Source organism: Doryrhamphus excisus, linkage group LG8, assembly GCF_037039965.1.
Source record: "Doryrhamphus excisus strain RoL-2023G ecotype Guam linkage group LG8, RoL_Dexc_Guam_v1.1, whole genome shotgun sequence".
Classification (NCBI taxonomy): domain Eukaryota; kingdom Metazoa; phylum Chordata; class Actinopteri; order Syngnathiformes; family Syngnathidae; genus Doryrhamphus; species Doryrhamphus excisus.
Genome location: NC_136364.1, coordinates 15,866,891 through 15,883,093, shown reverse-complemented (window position 1 = coordinate 15,883,093; position 16,203 = coordinate 15,866,891). Strand labels below are relative to the sequence as shown.

General features: G+C 43.4%; 3 protein-coding genes across 5 annotated transcripts in view; 1 reads left to right on the top strand and 2 right to left on the bottom strand.

Moving 5' to 3' along the window:
- Positions 1 to 154: 154 nt before the first annotated feature.
- bud23 (BUD23 rRNA methyltransferase and ribosome maturation factor) lies at positions 155 to 5,051 on the bottom strand. The gene is made up of 12 exons (XM_058079858.2): positions 4,860 to 5,051; positions 4,680 to 4,717; positions 4,280 to 4,375; positions 3,983 to 4,065; positions 3,529 to 3,625; positions 3,357 to 3,453; positions 2,240 to 2,290; positions 2,076 to 2,161; positions 1,925 to 1,970; positions 1,798 to 1,859; positions 350 to 439; positions 155 to 264 (listed from the first exon to the last, which is right to left on the bottom strand). The coding sequence occupies exons 1-12, from the start codon at positions 4,902 to 4,904 to the stop codon at positions 210 to 212; spliced, it is 846 nt and encodes a 281-aa protein (XP_057935841.1). The 5' UTR covers positions 4,905 to 5,051; the 3' UTR covers positions 155 to 209.
- Positions 5,052 to 5,590: 539 nt separating this feature from the next.
- dnajc30b (DnaJ (Hsp40) homolog, subfamily C, member 30b) lies at positions 5,591 to 7,828 on the top strand. The gene has a single exon (XM_058079915.2). The coding sequence runs from the start codon at positions 5,612 to 5,614 to the stop codon at positions 6,653 to 6,655; it is 1,044 nt and encodes a 347-aa protein (XP_057935898.2). The 5' UTR covers positions 5,591 to 5,611; the 3' UTR covers positions 6,656 to 7,828.
- sh2b2 (SH2B adaptor protein 2) overlaps positions 7,687 to 16,203 on the bottom strand; it is a 26,442-nt gene continuing 17,925 nt past the window's right edge. For 2 of the 3 annotated variants that reach the window (XM_058079913.2, XM_058079911.2), the window contains exons 3-9: positions 13,442 to 13,543; positions 13,259 to 13,350; positions 12,851 to 12,954; positions 12,600 to 12,764; positions 12,268 to 12,470; positions 11,578 to 11,752; positions 7,687 to 10,180 (exon numbers count right to left, since the gene is read on the bottom strand). In XM_058079913.2, coding sequence (XP_057935896.2) covers positions 9,858 to 10,180; positions 11,578 to 11,752; positions 12,268 to 12,470; positions 12,600 to 12,764; positions 12,851 to 12,954; positions 13,259 to 13,350; positions 13,442 to 13,543 — 1,164 coding nt within the window. In that variant the 3' untranslated portion in view covers positions 7,687 to 9,857. The remainder of the gene's footprint in view (positions 10,181 to 11,577; positions 11,753 to 12,267; positions 12,471 to 12,599; positions 12,765 to 12,850; positions 12,955 to 13,258; positions 13,351 to 13,441; positions 13,544 to 16,203) is intronic. The other variant, XM_058079912.2, reaches the window with a different exon arrangement.

Below are 16,203 nucleotides of genomic sequence, written 5' to 3'. Positions count from 1 at the left end.
CTCACACGCCTCATTGTAGATTGATTTAAAAAAACAAAACAGGCTAAATGTCTCTTCCACTTGCACATCTCATCTATCAGAATAAAAAAAAAGAATGAAATTCATACACGCTCAACGTGCGCGTGCATCCGTGTGTGTGTGTGTGTATGTTGGCGTGTGTATGTTGGCGTGTGTGATTGCAAATGAAAGCCCAGTTGCGTGAGTCACAACTAGAAATGAGGTCTCCTCTGACGTCCCGTGTATTTGGTGTCAGCCCGCACATCCCTGTAGGACGCCATCATATGCATACACACACATTAAGTGACACAGAAAAGCCAAAACCCAAGTAAAATACACTCAAAATACATACCGTCCTTGTCTCCGCCTCCTCTCCTTCTTCTCCAAGATCCAATCTCGGCCCTTCTTTACTGATTTACCCTTCATGTTTTTGAAACGGCATCTTTACAGAGAGAACGGAGGTCTTTACAAAATTGTGCTATGACAATATTTTAATGTAAAAGGCAGGAAAATCCACCTGACAGGGTTTTACGTCAGGCAAGACAACAACCTTTGTTTTCTTTTGGCCTGTGGCTTCATGAGTCCAGGTACGACTGAACCTGTACCCTCGTAGGCCGAGACCTGGTGCCCAATCCTTATTGTTTTTCTTTTAATAAAATTTTCATTGAATTTATCATGACAGTATGTTATTATGCGGCACGGTTGTTCAGCAGCCACACCGGGCAACACAAAAGCAACCCTATTGTGACCACCCTCAGGGGGGACACACACCCAACAAAAGACAAATGTGGAAACTACTAAAATACCTAAAAAAAGTATACTACTAACTGAAGAAGCCTTTTGGATTAAACATATCATCTTGCAAACAACACTAAACTCATCACACAGCAACTTAACAGTGGCGAGATACTCAGCACAAGTAACAATTGGTGCCTGCAGGAACACTGCAGTAATGTCAGCCTCCCTCTGTTGGACAGAGGCAGTATTGCAGCCCCATCCATCGATTTTATTATTTTTTTATGCTGCTTGTCTTCCAATGAATGAATGGGGGAGGTAAAACAATCGTTTATTTTCAATTTGTATTGGTAATTGTATGTTATACTTACTATCTACCTTTTCAGTGTTAGGTTGCTGTGTGAGGATTTCAGTGTTCTTTTTAAGATGACACCGAGTCAGACTGCCACAATACACCATTTTATGACACGGAGCTCGTAATAGCCTGTCATAAACACCGATTACTCTGTGCAAATTGAAGCACCAGATTATTTTTATGCAGTTTGTTATTGTGAACAATTTGTTGCATCTGCTCTTTGGACGCACGACTGGCAACATATGCAGTGGTTGTGTTCTTGTATTTTTATTTTTTAGAAGATAAGCAAAAAAAATACATTACTGGCTGTCCAATCAGCAATAAATGTTAAAGTAAACATGTTATATTTCACCATCTCACTAGCAAAGGGGAGGACTCACCGGACTGGATATCAACGCAAACTAGAGAGAGCATCTCATATTTCAAAACACACACACACACAAAGTGACCTCATACTCTGCTTAATGTGTCTACACAGAGCTTGTTTCCTTTCCGTTATTAAAAACTCTCAGTAATTAAATATATTATATTCCGAATTAAAATATATTATGACAATCTTCTGGTGCACATTTAGCCTGACGCAGCTTCTTAATTTAATAAAGAAGATTTGAGGCTTTCAGGGTTTAATCAAACATACATAATCTGATTAGCATAAGCAGGTTATTGCATCAGAGTGTGTGTGTGTGTGTGTGTGTGTGTGTGTGTCTTACCTTTGTCCTGAATACTGGACCTGGTTTCCAACTGTTCTATCTGTAGTTTCTGACCCCAAACCCTATGACGATTGAATGTTATACAGATGGTACAGCTGTACAAAGACTACAATTGTTTACATCTTACCTTTGGCAGTACACCGGTCACGCCAGCAAACAGGCACAGGAAGAACCTGAAGATAAATACTACGTTGATGCAGGTACACTACAGCTCATTTCACATGTTAACAGGAAGCTCGCGTGCCAAAATAAAAGCCCCGCTGGTGCAAGCAACTGACTTTTTGGCTTTGCTGCTGTTGGGATAGTCCACCACCATGCCTCCGCTGAAGCCTGCTTTCATGGCCTGTGATGTGATCAGTTCCAGCTGAGAGGAGGAAAAGTGAGGTTGGGAGAAGGGGGCAATTTTCCTCAAACCCTCATCCCGCTAATACTTGGAACTCACCTGCTCGGAGTTTTCTGGATAAAGCTGAAAAACAGCTCGTGCTCCCCTTGACTGAAAGGTGGAGAATAACTGGTGTCATTAGAGCTCTTTGTTATTTTGACAACAGTGGAACCTCAAAGGTTGAGTTATACAATTCGGAATTCAACTTTTACTATGTTTTTATCCTTTTAAGAGTGATTAACTTACTTCTGTAGCCACGTTTACATTTTTTCTCTTTCCGAATGACCTTTCCGAAAGCAATGGTATACATGGAAAGGAATATTCCAATCACGTGTCTACATGCGTCGCTATAATCAACCAGAATAGTCAATGGGGCATGCGCAGTAAAGCATAAACACCAACATCACGTGATACCGACTTCCTCCAGTTTTTCTTTCACTTGTTGGAATAACTCCGTATTGCCAGTTTTTCGTTCGTCCAGTCCTGAAATTTAGTTTGATTCAAAAACAAACTTTCCGCAGCAGTCCAGTGCCGATTGCTCGCCTCCATTTTTGTTTTTTTTTTAAATCGAAGAACGTCTCGAGCTGCGTGTTACGTCATATCTCAGCATTCGCTGAAAGAACGCACCTGGGAACAGGAAAAGAAAGTTCAATCTTGCTAATATTTTATAATTTAGCGTGGCACATATTTTATATAGATGTATATTTTCTTTTTTAATAAAACTGGACTTGTGAATGGCGTATAGAAGGGTTTAGATTCTGTTCCACAGATGGCGGTAATGCACACGAAAGCTGCTTGCCAACCGCCAATGAACAACAGAAGAAGAAAAACACCACGAAGAAGACCACACCCTGACAATTTTCCTTTTAAGTGGGTACAAGATACCTCAATCGGATTGGGGAAAGGAATATTCCACCCCTGTGAATCCGATTATATATTCATTCGGATTAGCACTTTTCTTTCGGAATGAGGTGTATTCAAATGTTAGATACTTTCAGTTTGAGCAAATAAGCCGAATGGAATTGGAATATTTGGGTCCATGTATACGTGGCTACTGTGACAGTTGGGCATGTTAAAATGTCATTTCAAGTTTGTATTTCAATTCACATTATTGCTTGTAAGGAGAAAGGTGTGTTCAACCTTAGAGGTTCCAGTGTAAATGCTGCATCAAACTTACCAAAGAAGAATAAAGCGTACTGAAGAAGGTATAAAGTCTCTTGGGAGGACTATGCGTCCGTTTGTCAGCATTGCATAGCCACTGAAGAGCTGAGATACTTACAGAGGACAAACCAATTAATACATATATTCCCAATAATTCCACTCATACACGGTGTGTTCAAATACTTTACCTAATACAACCGTCAAAGGTTCCGGCTCGGAAAGGCATGCCTTGGCCCATGTCTCCCAGTAAAAGGTCTCCCTCCACCTCCCTGTTCAGTGCAACATCTGAAACAGATCATACATTGGTGTAACAACACAAATAATGTTAGGAAGACATTTTTTTGCCGTACAAAAAAAGGGAAAAGACGTTGTATGATTCAAATACAGACAGAGCTTTTCTCCCTGTCACACACAAACATCAGTAACTTGGAGAGATGTATCCACAACAATCGAGACCAACTGGAAAAGTCTACCATTTGATATTGATAGTATATTTTTGTCTGAACTTTCTTCCTCCCCAAAAACAGCTCTTAAAAAAAACAAGTGATGTCTTATATTCGATGTTATACATTATATTGTATGTTACGCAAAAAACCTGGATGTCTAAGATCATAATCTTTAGAACAGAATGTTGGCACTAACCCAGCATGGCTGTGCTGATGTCAACTCCGACCCAGTAGTGTCCTTCCTCTGTTAGATAGTCACCACTCAGACCTGAACCACACCTGAGACAAAATATCAGTTTGACTCAAACCCACGTTTCACCTCAATGACACCAAAGATGTAAATAATACCATTTTATTTTATAATAATATTTTGCAGTACTGTACAGTAGTGTACAACTGCGAGAGATGTTCTTAATGTTCTTCAATGGGTGTATTAACAAAGTATAGCCTTGTATATACACGTATATCCAGTTTCATGTCTTCAATGACTTACCCCACGTCCAGCAGAAAGCACGGCTGTCCCTCTGGCAGGCTCAAAAGCTCCACGGCTCTCTCAGACATCAGAGTCTGAATCTCGATCATTCGAGAGCTGACAAACAGCAAAAATAAGGAATTCATGCTACAACTTCTCAGTCAACCAGTCAACCAGAAGCAACTTAATGCAGATTTATATTTCAAAATTGCATTTATGGTTACCCTTTATTGACATTTGTAGATGCAAATGTAGTTTACAAATAAATAATTACTTGTCCCATCATAGATACAAAAATACAGTAGAGTGTGGTGAAAGAGTCAATAGCTTCGGTGTGACGTCACAATAAACGAATAAAGTGTCGTTTTGATTTCGACACATCAGTCATCAGAGGTGACATGAATATAACAACCAGACTTACTTCTGAGAGTACTTCTTCGCCTCCTCCGCATTGTAAAACTGGGAGAGAAAACATCAAAATAACAATAACAAATTCAATATAAAAGTATACCGTATTGTTTGAATTGAGGCTAAAACAACCCAATCTTAGCTAGCTAACATAGCCGACCTGCTAAAAACACTACAAAAAAAGTCAACTCACCACATCCGCAGGGGCCGTGTGTTCTGGTCGTCGACAGGAGCTCATACTTCTTACTTGGTGTGTGCGTTAGCATCTAAGGAAAATATTTTAATTGTATTTTATTTTTTTCTACTATATATCAAGTTAAATGTAAAAGATTCAACACACGTGAAGTCCAACTCTACATGCCCGGCTATCTTCTTCGTCGAACGATTAAGTCGCGTTGTAGTCGGAAGGTTAGTATGTCGCCACCTATTGTCCATGTGCGTACACAGACGAGCATGTGCGGCAGTTTTCACTCATGTAAAATAAAATAATAAATAAAACGATACAATAATGGAAATGTGTAACAAATAAATTATTCTTTTTTTAATGAAATTATTATTGATTAGTATAACCAATTTAAAAATGGTGACAATATTTTAAGTTTTGTTTACGAACATGATTCAAGTGTGAAGATAGAATAGGTGCATATTGCTATTCTCAAAGCATGTTCGTGTGATGGTTTAATATGTGTGACATGCCCCGTGTCACCAAATACATATGTATATTATTTTTGGTCGGCTAAAAAGACGACTTTAGCAAATTTGACAAGCATGTTGTCGTTGATATTTTAGTAGTTAATATTTTTAAAACATGGGGCGGATCGTTTGCTATTCTGCTCTGTGATTGGTCAGCCATGATGACTGCATCCTGTAAAGCTTGATTCCTATTGGTCTCTTCTAGTATGACGTATGCGGAAGTTAGTTGGGTTGTTTTTCGCTGTAGGGAAAATGGCAGAGGTTACCCTTAAACTGGGCAACGGAGTTTGCCGCTTGTCAAGCTTCATATACAGCCAGGGTCGACCGATGTGCGAGGTTTCTGGAACCCGTTGCGCAAATGTCAATATTAGCAGCAGTCGGAATTGTGATAATTCAACGCGTAATGACGACGACATTCAGCCAAAGTGCATACCGGCAGAACCCAAAATAGAACTAAGCCGAGTGAGTAGTCATCACGTGAATGGATTTTGTCTTTACAACGCTAATGTGGAAGGAAAGTCCTCCTGTTTTATTGGATGTCTTCCAACAAATATTTTTCAAGGTTTTGCTGCTTTCAGCTGTTTATCTGCTGAACTTCTACCTGCCAGGAGGACTTCCTGGAGCAGAGGGGTCATTTCCGGTCGTCTTAACAGCTGCAGCTCCCCTCAGCAGCGCAGGGATTTCTGCACTGTCATTTTCATTCAAGTAAAGCAGGAGTCGGAAAGCTTATTGTGCTTATCTAAACCAAGAAGCTACAGCAGGACGAGTGACACTAAAGTTGCCCCCCTGTACAGAAACAGGACAGTCTACTATGACATCCTCAAAGTGTCCCCCAATGCCACACAGTCCCAAATCAAGACGGCCTACTACAAACAGTGCCTGGTCTACCACCCTGATAAAAACCCTGGGAACAAAGAAGCCATCCAGCGCTTCTCTGAGATCAGCGAGGCCTACACCGTGCTGGGCAACAACAACCTGAGGAGGAAATACGACCGGGGCATCCTTAGCATGTCAGACATCCACGATGCAGGACGACCCACTTCCAAAGACACCCCTAAATCTAGTGGGTTCTCCCAAAGTGGACGGAGACCTATGTATGATTTCGACGCCTTCTATCAGGCCCACTACGGCGAGCAGCTGCAGAAAGAGAGAGAGATGCGAGCCAGGAGGCAGCGTGCAGAGGAGATGAGCAAGAAGATACACAAGCAGAGACAGAGCAACATGATGGAGCTCACCGCAGTGGTCATGATGCTTACGGCGGGATTCATTGTCATAAACCTTGGTAAAACGCCATGAAACAGGAAGACGTTTCAAGGCACGGACTAGTGGATTCTTCTGGACTTGGGACAAAAAACAAAATTAATGCAAACAAGTTCTCCATCAAGGCTGCATGGCGGTCGCAGAGTTAGGAGACCCGAGTTCAATCCCACCCTCGGCCTGTGTGGAGTTTGCATGTTCTCCCTGTACATGCGTGGGTTTCCGCCCACATTCCAAAAACATGCTAGGTTAATTGGCGACTCCAAATTGTCCATAGGTATGAATGTGAGTGTGAATGGTTGTTTGTCTATATGTGCCCTGTGATTGGCTGGCCACCAGTCCAGGGTGTACCCCGCCTCTCGCCCGAAGACAGCCGGGATAGGCTCTAGCACCCCCCTCAACCCTTGAGGATAAGCGGTAGAAAATGAATGAATGTTTGGGGCTGCACGGTGGGCGATTGGTTAGCGCGCAGACCTCACAGCTAGGAGACCAGGGTTCAATTCCACCCTCGGCCATGTCTGTGTGGAGTTTGCATGCGTGGGTTTTCTCCGGTTTCCTCCCACATTCCAAAAACATGCTAGGTTAATTGGCGACTCCAAATTGTCCATAGGTATGAATGTGAGTGTGAATGGTTGTTTGTCTATATGTGCCCTGTGATTGGCTTACGACCAGTTCAGGGTGTACCCCGCCTCTCGCCCAAAGACAGCTGGGATAGGCTCCAGCAGCCCCCGCGACCCTTGTGAGGATAAGCGGTAGAAAATGAAAGTTCTCCATCAAATGACAGCATCATCACAATTAATGTTTGTGATTTTAGTTTGATTTTAGTTTTTTTTTTGTTGCCAAAATGTAGTTTTGAATTGAATTTTCTTCATTTCAATCCAAAAAATATATAGTATATGCTGGTACATTGTTATTAAAAACCTATCAAACTCATATGTAGTGTTGTATGTCCGTTGTAATGCAGAGTTTCCATCTGTAGAGGGCACCCTAGTACATCATACTGACGTCACTCATTGTGAAAAGATACTCATATACCATATGTGCATTATTAGAGTAAACCACAAAACATATAGGTGTTGTTCACATTTTATTCACAGAAATATAAAGTAGTATGTCAAGTACGTCACTTTGTACAAAATTGCACAGACTCTTCAAAACTCAACAGAATTGTTTTTTTTTTGTTTTACGAAGTGTTAATAAACTCAAGGGGAGATGTGAGCAAGAATTGCACAGACTCTTCAAAACGTCGCCAGACAACAGAAAATCAACAAAACAAAAAAAAAGAGGGGGGGGCTGGGTATGAGTCTGTCTGTGATATTTAGGTGTGGGTGGGGGGTGTTCACTTGAGAATCCACCATTTTTGCACAAAGATAAGACTCCATGGGGTTGGGGCGCATTTACAACAACTTAAAGAATAAATATGCTTTAAAAATAGGATTCAAATTGGCACATTAACTGCTCCATCCGCTCCAACGATGCCTGTTCTTGGAAATGCTTGCAAGATGGCCACGCTTGCACAGCTCATTGATATGTTAAAGATGTCACTTTGTTTGTTTAATTATTCTAAATATGACTTTCTTATTGAATATTAAAGCAAAGCAGTGAAGCCGCCGCATATGTCCCGGTCAAGCATGGCCATCCTCTCCCAGTAGTCTGCTGTGCTGATTCTGTTCCATCATTTGATAAATGCTGGATTTTGGTTCTAATCACATCTTTCAAGGCGGGAATTGAACGTGATATATTCATGAACAGCATGTCATTAGCACAGTACCCGCACCGGACAGAGGGACCCCAGAAAAAACCCTGTTTTAGAAACACTACTGTAGCATAGCGATCATCAAAAAATACTCTTACTATACCACACACACACACACACACACACACACACACACACACTCATAGAAATAAGCCAGTGTGACAACAAAATGAGAGCCACCCTGACATTGTCACAGAGACCCAACGTCACTTTTCAATACGTTTATGCTGCAGGAGAAAAGCTAGTTCGATGCTAAAGAAGGAATTGATACCGATACTGTGATCGAGGCGCTAACGATGCATTCCGGAAAACTCGGAAGTGGGAATTTTCAGACCTTGAAGTCAAGCTGCATGACATAAACATATTTTAGATCGGACCATGTGTCAACCAAATGGGACCAGTTTGCTTATATCGATTTGTCCCAGTTTCCTGAAACGCAACATTAAGAAGACTTCCATCACCTTCAGAACTGATGCTAACACACCCATCACTTGCGTGCTAACAAGGGGGAAGCGGCGAGGATACCAAAGATGGACTCGAAGCAGCCCCCGGAAAACTGGGGAGTGGGAATTTTCAGACCTCAAACCAGCACGCTTGAAGTCAAGCTGCATAAACATATTTTAGATTGGACCATGTGTCAACCAAATGGGACCAGTTTGCTTATATCGATGTCCCAGTTTTCTGAAATGCAACATTAAGAAGACCTCCATCACCTTCAGAACTGATGCTAACACACCCATCGCTTGCGTGCTAACAAGGGGGAAGCGGCGAGGATACCAAAGATGGACTCGAAGCAGCCCCCGGAAAACTGGGGAGTGGGAATTTTCAGACCTTGAAGTCAAGCTGCATGACATAAACATATTTTAGATCGGACCATGTGTCCGAAATGGGACCAGTTTGCTTATATCGATTTGTCCCAGTTTTCTGAAACGCAACATAAGAAGACCTCCATCACCTTCAGAACTGATGCTAACACACCCATCGCTTGCGTGCTAACAAGGGGGAAGCGGCGAGGATACCAAAGATGGACTCGAAGCAGCTTTCCAAACATAAGCTGGAGTCTTGCTTTCGGGGTCATTTCAGTTTTTTTTTTTTGTGTCAAGAGGAAGTGGTGAGATGAAGTGAATGAAAGCCATATGAGAATACGGGATGACTTCCTGTTGCTTTTTCTGCCTACACACATCCTCGGCGCTCTTATTTTCCATCATCCATCCACCCATCCATCCATCCAGCCCCACTGTGAGTGTGCTCTCCTTGTAGCCCTTTTGCGTCACGCCGCGTTACGCTCTGACAGTGTGAAACACAGCTGCAACGACCTGATGGATTTATCCCGGCCTCAGCCTCACCTCCGCTCTTAAAGTTAAGACAAACAGGAAATTGCTTGTTTGAAACAAAAACAAGCATCACCTTTGATCCTGCAGGGTTTTGGACCATTTTCGTCATTGAACACAGCAAGTCTTGACTATCGTGTGCCGTTACGTCATGTCAGTAGAAAGAGTACTGGTTCTCGACAGCTCGGGCCCTTCGAGTCCCATCAGCATCGTGGTAGTCCTCGGACGCACCACTAGAGGCCTCGAGTAGACGCTCCGAGCTGTTGCTGCGGCTCTGTAAGCCGCCCCCTGTACCTGGGTCGCTACGGGAGAGGGAAGGAAGGGCGGTGGGTGACGAGGAGGTACTCGAAGAGAGAGGGGTATCCGGAGGAGGCCCCGTGGAGGGTTGGATGCCAGGAGGGTGTAGATGTTGCGGGTTAGAGTCCGGGCGGCAGCCTGCGTCTCTGGGTGGGGTGACAACTGGTGGCACGGTGACATCTGTGGATCATCGAGAAATGCATGACACAATAATATTGCATTTTCCTTGTTGGTGGGAGTTGACCGAGTGTCAAAGGCTCTTTCACGGAGCGGCGTGTGAACACGGCTAGTGTGGGCTTCCTTTATTATCTTTTCTCGATGCAACACTGGAGCCAAAGACACGCCTCTGAGCACTGAATAACGCCTTTTACAGCAGAATCAAACCCTCGCTCTATGCAAGCGTTGTGAGTGTGTGTGGACATCCAGCATGTGTGAACACAGAGGGCCTCTTTATCCAAAGTAGGGCTGGGTCGGCGAGTTTGAGGCCAGCATGCAAAGCTCTTGCGGTATAATCGCCCCCTCACCCTCCTGTACAAGGGGGGGGGTATTCATGGCATGCCAGTGTGGAGGGTTCATGGAGTTGGAGCTCTGCTTCCTTCTTTAGGGAGGATAAATCTGCCTATGAGAACAAGACACTATTATCTCTATTATCTATTATCTATATAAGATTTATAGAGTAGAAACAATAATTGGAATTCTCTGTGTTTATTAAAACAAAGGTGCTTTCACACATTATAGACCTCACAGCTAGGAGACCAGGGTTCAATTCCACCCTCTGCCATCTCTGTGTGGAGTTTGCATGTTCTCCCCGTGCATGCGTGGGTTTTCTCTGGGTACTCCGGTTTCCTCCCACATTCCAAAAACATGCTAGGTTAATTGGCGACTCCAAATTGTCCATAGGTATGAATGTGAGTGTGAATGGTTGTTTGTCTATATGTGCCCTGTGATTGGCTGGCCACCCGTCCAGGGTGTACCCCGCCTCTCTCACCCGAAGACAGCTGGGATAGGCTCCAGCACACCCGCCACCCTCGTGAGGATAAGCGGTAGAAAATTAATGAATGTTATGTTTGGGGCTGCATGGTGAGCGAGTGGTTAGCGTGCAGACCTCACAGCTAGGAGACCAGGGTTCAATTCCACCCTCGGCCATCTCTGTGTGGCGTTTGCATGTTCTCCTTGTGCATGCGTGGGTTTTCTCCGGGTACTCCGGTTTCCTCCCACATTCCAAAAACATGCTAGGTTAATTGGCGACTCCAAATTGTCCATAGGTATGAATCACAGAACTCATGAGCCGTACGTTTTTGTCGCCGCGAGTCCGCCATCTTGTGTAGCACTATACCTTGTTCATTTGCGACTTCCAACGTTTTTACTGATGGTTTCTGAAATTCTGGCGACAAAGCATAAAAAATGCTTTGTTGTGCTACACAAGATGGCGGCGTGTGCGCTGAAGCACTGCGCGGTGGAGACACCGCGCTCTGTGTGTTGTGTCCGGGTGTGAGCTTTCTACGTCTTATATTTCTGTGGTATGAATGTGAGTGTGAATTGTTGTTTGTCTATATGTGTCTGGTGTTGCCTTGTACCTGCAGGGGTGCTCCTCTGCACTTGAACGTAGGAGCGTAACGTGATGTCAGCCGATCCTCCGGACTCCAGCGGGATGGGGTGAGCGTGAAAGTGTCTCAACATGTCCGACACGGTGTGGAACCACAAATGGTGGACGTGGCACTGCCCGTTGTCATTGACGGACAAACGCAGATGCTGGGCGGGGGAAAGAAGGCAGGCGAGGTCAGAGGTCATTATGTCGGTGTGGGTGTGGAAGCACGACAGCATGGAGGATGAGTTGGCAGCTGACAGGATGTAGGTAATGTCTTACACAAGATAACAGGATGTCATTATTTATATATCATTATATTGTATTTATATTATATAAATACACAGCAATAACATACAGCTATAGTACGTATATATACGTATGTAGTATTATAGCATATCATTTCATCACTGTTTAATAGCCTCCTCTTATGTTTTTTCAGCACTACATCTCTCTTGGCTAGGCCACTGGAGTATGTGTGTGTGTGAGTGACAGGAAGAAATGCTCCGACTTGATTTAGCATTTTGTTATTTCTAGTCTGGACTTTATGGCTGCCATCGACAATCGCTAATGTAGTCATGTCGTTTATTTCTATTGTTGCCCGCCCCCCCTCTCCTCTCGTCCCCGCACTCCCGCCTCCCTCCCTTTCTGGCTTTAACAGGTGTGTTTCTCAACGCCTTACCTTGGCTTTGCCCTGGAAGTTGAAGGTGAGCACGTACTCGCCGGGCCGCGTCTCACTTTGCCGGATCACGAAAAGCCCGTGGCTCCTCGCCCCGCCCGCCAACACCAGCTGCGCCGCTCGCACACGGGACAGCGTCCCGTGAAACCACGGATACCCTGCAAGGCTGGCTTCACCTTCTGAGAGCTTGGCTCCCTCAACGCCACCTGAGCAAAGTCACAGCAAGAAATGAGTAACTGCTTTTCTTCTTCGTCTCCATAACATTGTCCTGCTAGGAGCTTCTGGAGAAAAGAAGAAGAAAAAGAAGAAGCAGCGAGGATAAGTATAGAAGTTACTGCCTGCTGCAGGGTTGGAGCCCTGGGCCTCCGGGGACTGCAGGAAGCGCTCTAAAGGCATGTGGGACGGATGCTGAGTGAAGGGGGGTTCCCTGCAACGCACTGAGGGGGCACTGTAATGCTCGGCTGCTGTAGGACATAACCTCTCCGGAGCTCGATACACACCTAAACAAGTTGCGTTTTCATCCATTACAACACAATCTCATGTATCAGCAGATCAGTCAAGGACATGACGGCGTCGCCGGGCTCACCCTCGGAGAGCAGCTCACAGCTGCAGGAGGCCACCATGCTGCAGTCTTTGGAGGAGGCCTGACCGTGAGGACACGACGCCAGCTCGATGTCATCGCCGCTGTCGCTGTACACAAGTCGACAAGGGGTTGAGGGGGAGGGGAGGGGTCAAGCGAACACACGCATATATTCTCCGAACACGGTTTACTGTTTACATCCTGAGCTGACCAATGAGGAGGAATGTCGGTGGTGTGTGTTTGTGTACAAGAAGCCTGTCAAAATGTCTCCTAATTGGATGATTAATGACTGTGTGTGTTTCTCTCCCCGTCCCTTCTTCACATCCTCCCCTTCGGCCCCCCCTCTCTCCATCCAACCACCCCCAAACATCTTCTTCCTTCCCTTCAACAGCAAATATTTATCTGGTGGTTTACCCGGGGTCTATGCAGTCCTGGATGTCAGCGACCCATGAGTTTTTCTGCAGCGAGTCAATAGTTTCCAGGATGTATTCGCCCCCGTTTTCCACCTACGGGATCAAACAAACATTCGACATTCATAACCTGCAAGATCGTTTTGAATAAGTAGCGAGTAAAAGGTGATTTAGTAGCATTTCTTACCTTGAGAACAAAAGTGTTGTCTTTGTCGGGCATCTCAAGAGGCATTGTGGTCCTCACCTCCACGATGGCTGTCAAGGGGATGCTCACCTTCGCTTTGGACGACTGAATATGAAAAAGAGAATTGCACGTTATTATGTATACATGTAATAATCATTTCTTTCATGTTTATTTACTTTTTTTTCAAATTAAAATATATAGGCTGCACGGCGGTCGAGTGGTTAGCACGCAGGCCTCACTGCTAGGAGACCCGAGTTCGATTCCACCCACGGCCATCTCTGTGTGGAGTTTGCCTGTTCTCCCCATGCATCCGCGAGTTTCCTCCCACATTCCAAAAACATGCTAGGTTAATTGGCCACTCCAAATTGTCCATAGGTATGAATGTGAGTGTGAATGGTTGTTTGTCTATATGTGCCCTGTGATTGGCTGGCCACCAGTCCAGGGTGTACCCCGCCTCTCTCGCCCGAAGACAGCTGAGATCCAGCACCCTTGCGACCCTCGTGAGGATAAGCGGTAGAAAATGAATGGATGAATGAATGAATAAAAAATATATATCTTCAATTTCAGTTGGGTTTCCACACAAAATAATAATATTTACAAAATAATGTTATTTTTTTTTACTTTAATGGTGATTCTGAGTGGTGAAGTAAAACATAGCACTCTTTGACCACATGCTCATTTAGTGACAATATTGCACAATAGAGCAGCAACAGAACCAATGTTGGAATAGTAGAAAGGAGCAAAATGCTCAGCCAGCATTAATAGCGTAGTACGTCAACAGCTGAGAAGTGTAAGTAGAATTTTAAAGGTAGATGAAGCTGAAGATGTCAAAAAACAACCTACATCAGGAGGTTGCCTACAGCCACTGTTTTTTGTTGTTGTATTTTTAACGCGGTATTATTTTCTGTTTCAGTAAGTTTCTACTGTGTTTAGAGTGATGCATGCAATTTATATTATATTATATATCACATGCTAGGGAGGTATTCATTTAACAGATATCGTATTGTTGTGGTTGTAGCTTGCAGTGGTATAGAACAGCATCATGCTAAAAGGTTTTACCAAGAAGTAATGATAATTAGCGTTGAAGTAATGGTAATGGTAATGGTTTTATTTCATTTGAACATGCATCAGATTACAATTGAATGCATCACATAATCAGTTCACAGTTCCACATGTCCAAAAGGAGTAGGAAGAAGCAAAGCTTATTAAATCCTACCCCTCCATCTGGTACTTTTACAATCAGTAACTGTTACATTTGTTCACTTCCTGCTTTCCTAATATAGTTTTTATTTTATTTTATTTTTGTCCCATACCGAAGTACGAGGTGATATGACCATCCAATGACATAATGGGTACCATAGTAAGTGTCAATATAGTGATATATATAGCACATCATGACTGGTTCAAGACTCTTCATCCTTGTATTTAGCAAACATCAACTGCTTGTATTGTTTCTTGCATTGGCTCATCGTTGTGCATTGTTTGAGGGTCTTACTCAAGTGTACGGTATTATACCTCCAAAAAGGATCATAGGATGTCATTTTTAGGTTACTAGGTGACTACATGTTGCTTTTTATATCCCAGTGGAACATGAAAATATTATAGTAGTTTCTACACTGGAAAAAAAACACTAATTTTGTGCTACCCCCCAAAAAAGACGACTTTAAATGTGCAATTACAAACGGGTCCAAGATGACAAGACTACGATTTGACAATAAAACACCATACTTAGAGTGCTAAACTGGTCTTTTAAACAACCATTAGACAACCTGTTTCTGCTTATATGGCAGGAAACCCTCAAAATTGTCCCCCTATGCATGATAATTAAAGGTCCAAATGAGACATGTAGCACCGAGCCACACCCCCACCCCCACTCCCACTCTCCAGTCTGACATGAGAAAAAGTTGCGCACAACCTGACCAATTATTGCTGCCAACGTACAACAGGAAGCGTTTACAAGACGTGATCACAGTGGCCCCCGTTTGGCCTCCGTTTGCCCTCCGCCAAGGATAATCTGGACAGATCCAAGGGTGTGTTTGAGACGTTTAGTTCTGTTCTGTGTGTGTGTGTGTGTGTGTGTCAGGAGACTGATGGTCTGGCTGGGGCTTATCAGCTGATCTGTCTGGAGTAACTGCATCTTGATCCTGGCCGCCGCCCACACCCACAATTCCTGTCTGAGGATCACATGTCAAGAAAACACTTCAGAGAGGCAGTGCTTCCGGTAAGCCTGCAGTGGGCGGAGACAATGTACGCATGTCTGTGACAGCGAAGCTACTGATATTCGTGCAAACCATATCACATCTAAAATAAAACTATATGATGATTTCATAGGTTGGGAATTACAACTGTAGGTACCCTAATATAGGTACCCTAAAAAAGAGCCTATTATTAGCATTAACTTTGGTCTTTGCTCTTTTCTCCCCAACATTTTTGCTGTTTTTTTTTTTAAACATAAACATAATATGTCAACTTTCTTCTTAAATCATCTCTGTAAATCTTCTTCTCGGAATATTAGGACTTTTCCCCCCAACCTAATTTCCTCCAAATTCCAACTTCATCTTGTTTTGTTTGTACTCAAAATATTGTTTTTTTTTTCCTTTAATATTTCTACGTTTTCTTTATGCTACGTTTTTCCCTCATAATATAATGACTTTATTCTTGCAGAATTGCGTCTTTTCGTCTCAAATATTACACAACTTTTTTCTTTTAATATTTCAATTTTACTCCTGTAACTATTTTTAAAAAAATGTACAACCTCAGCTGTT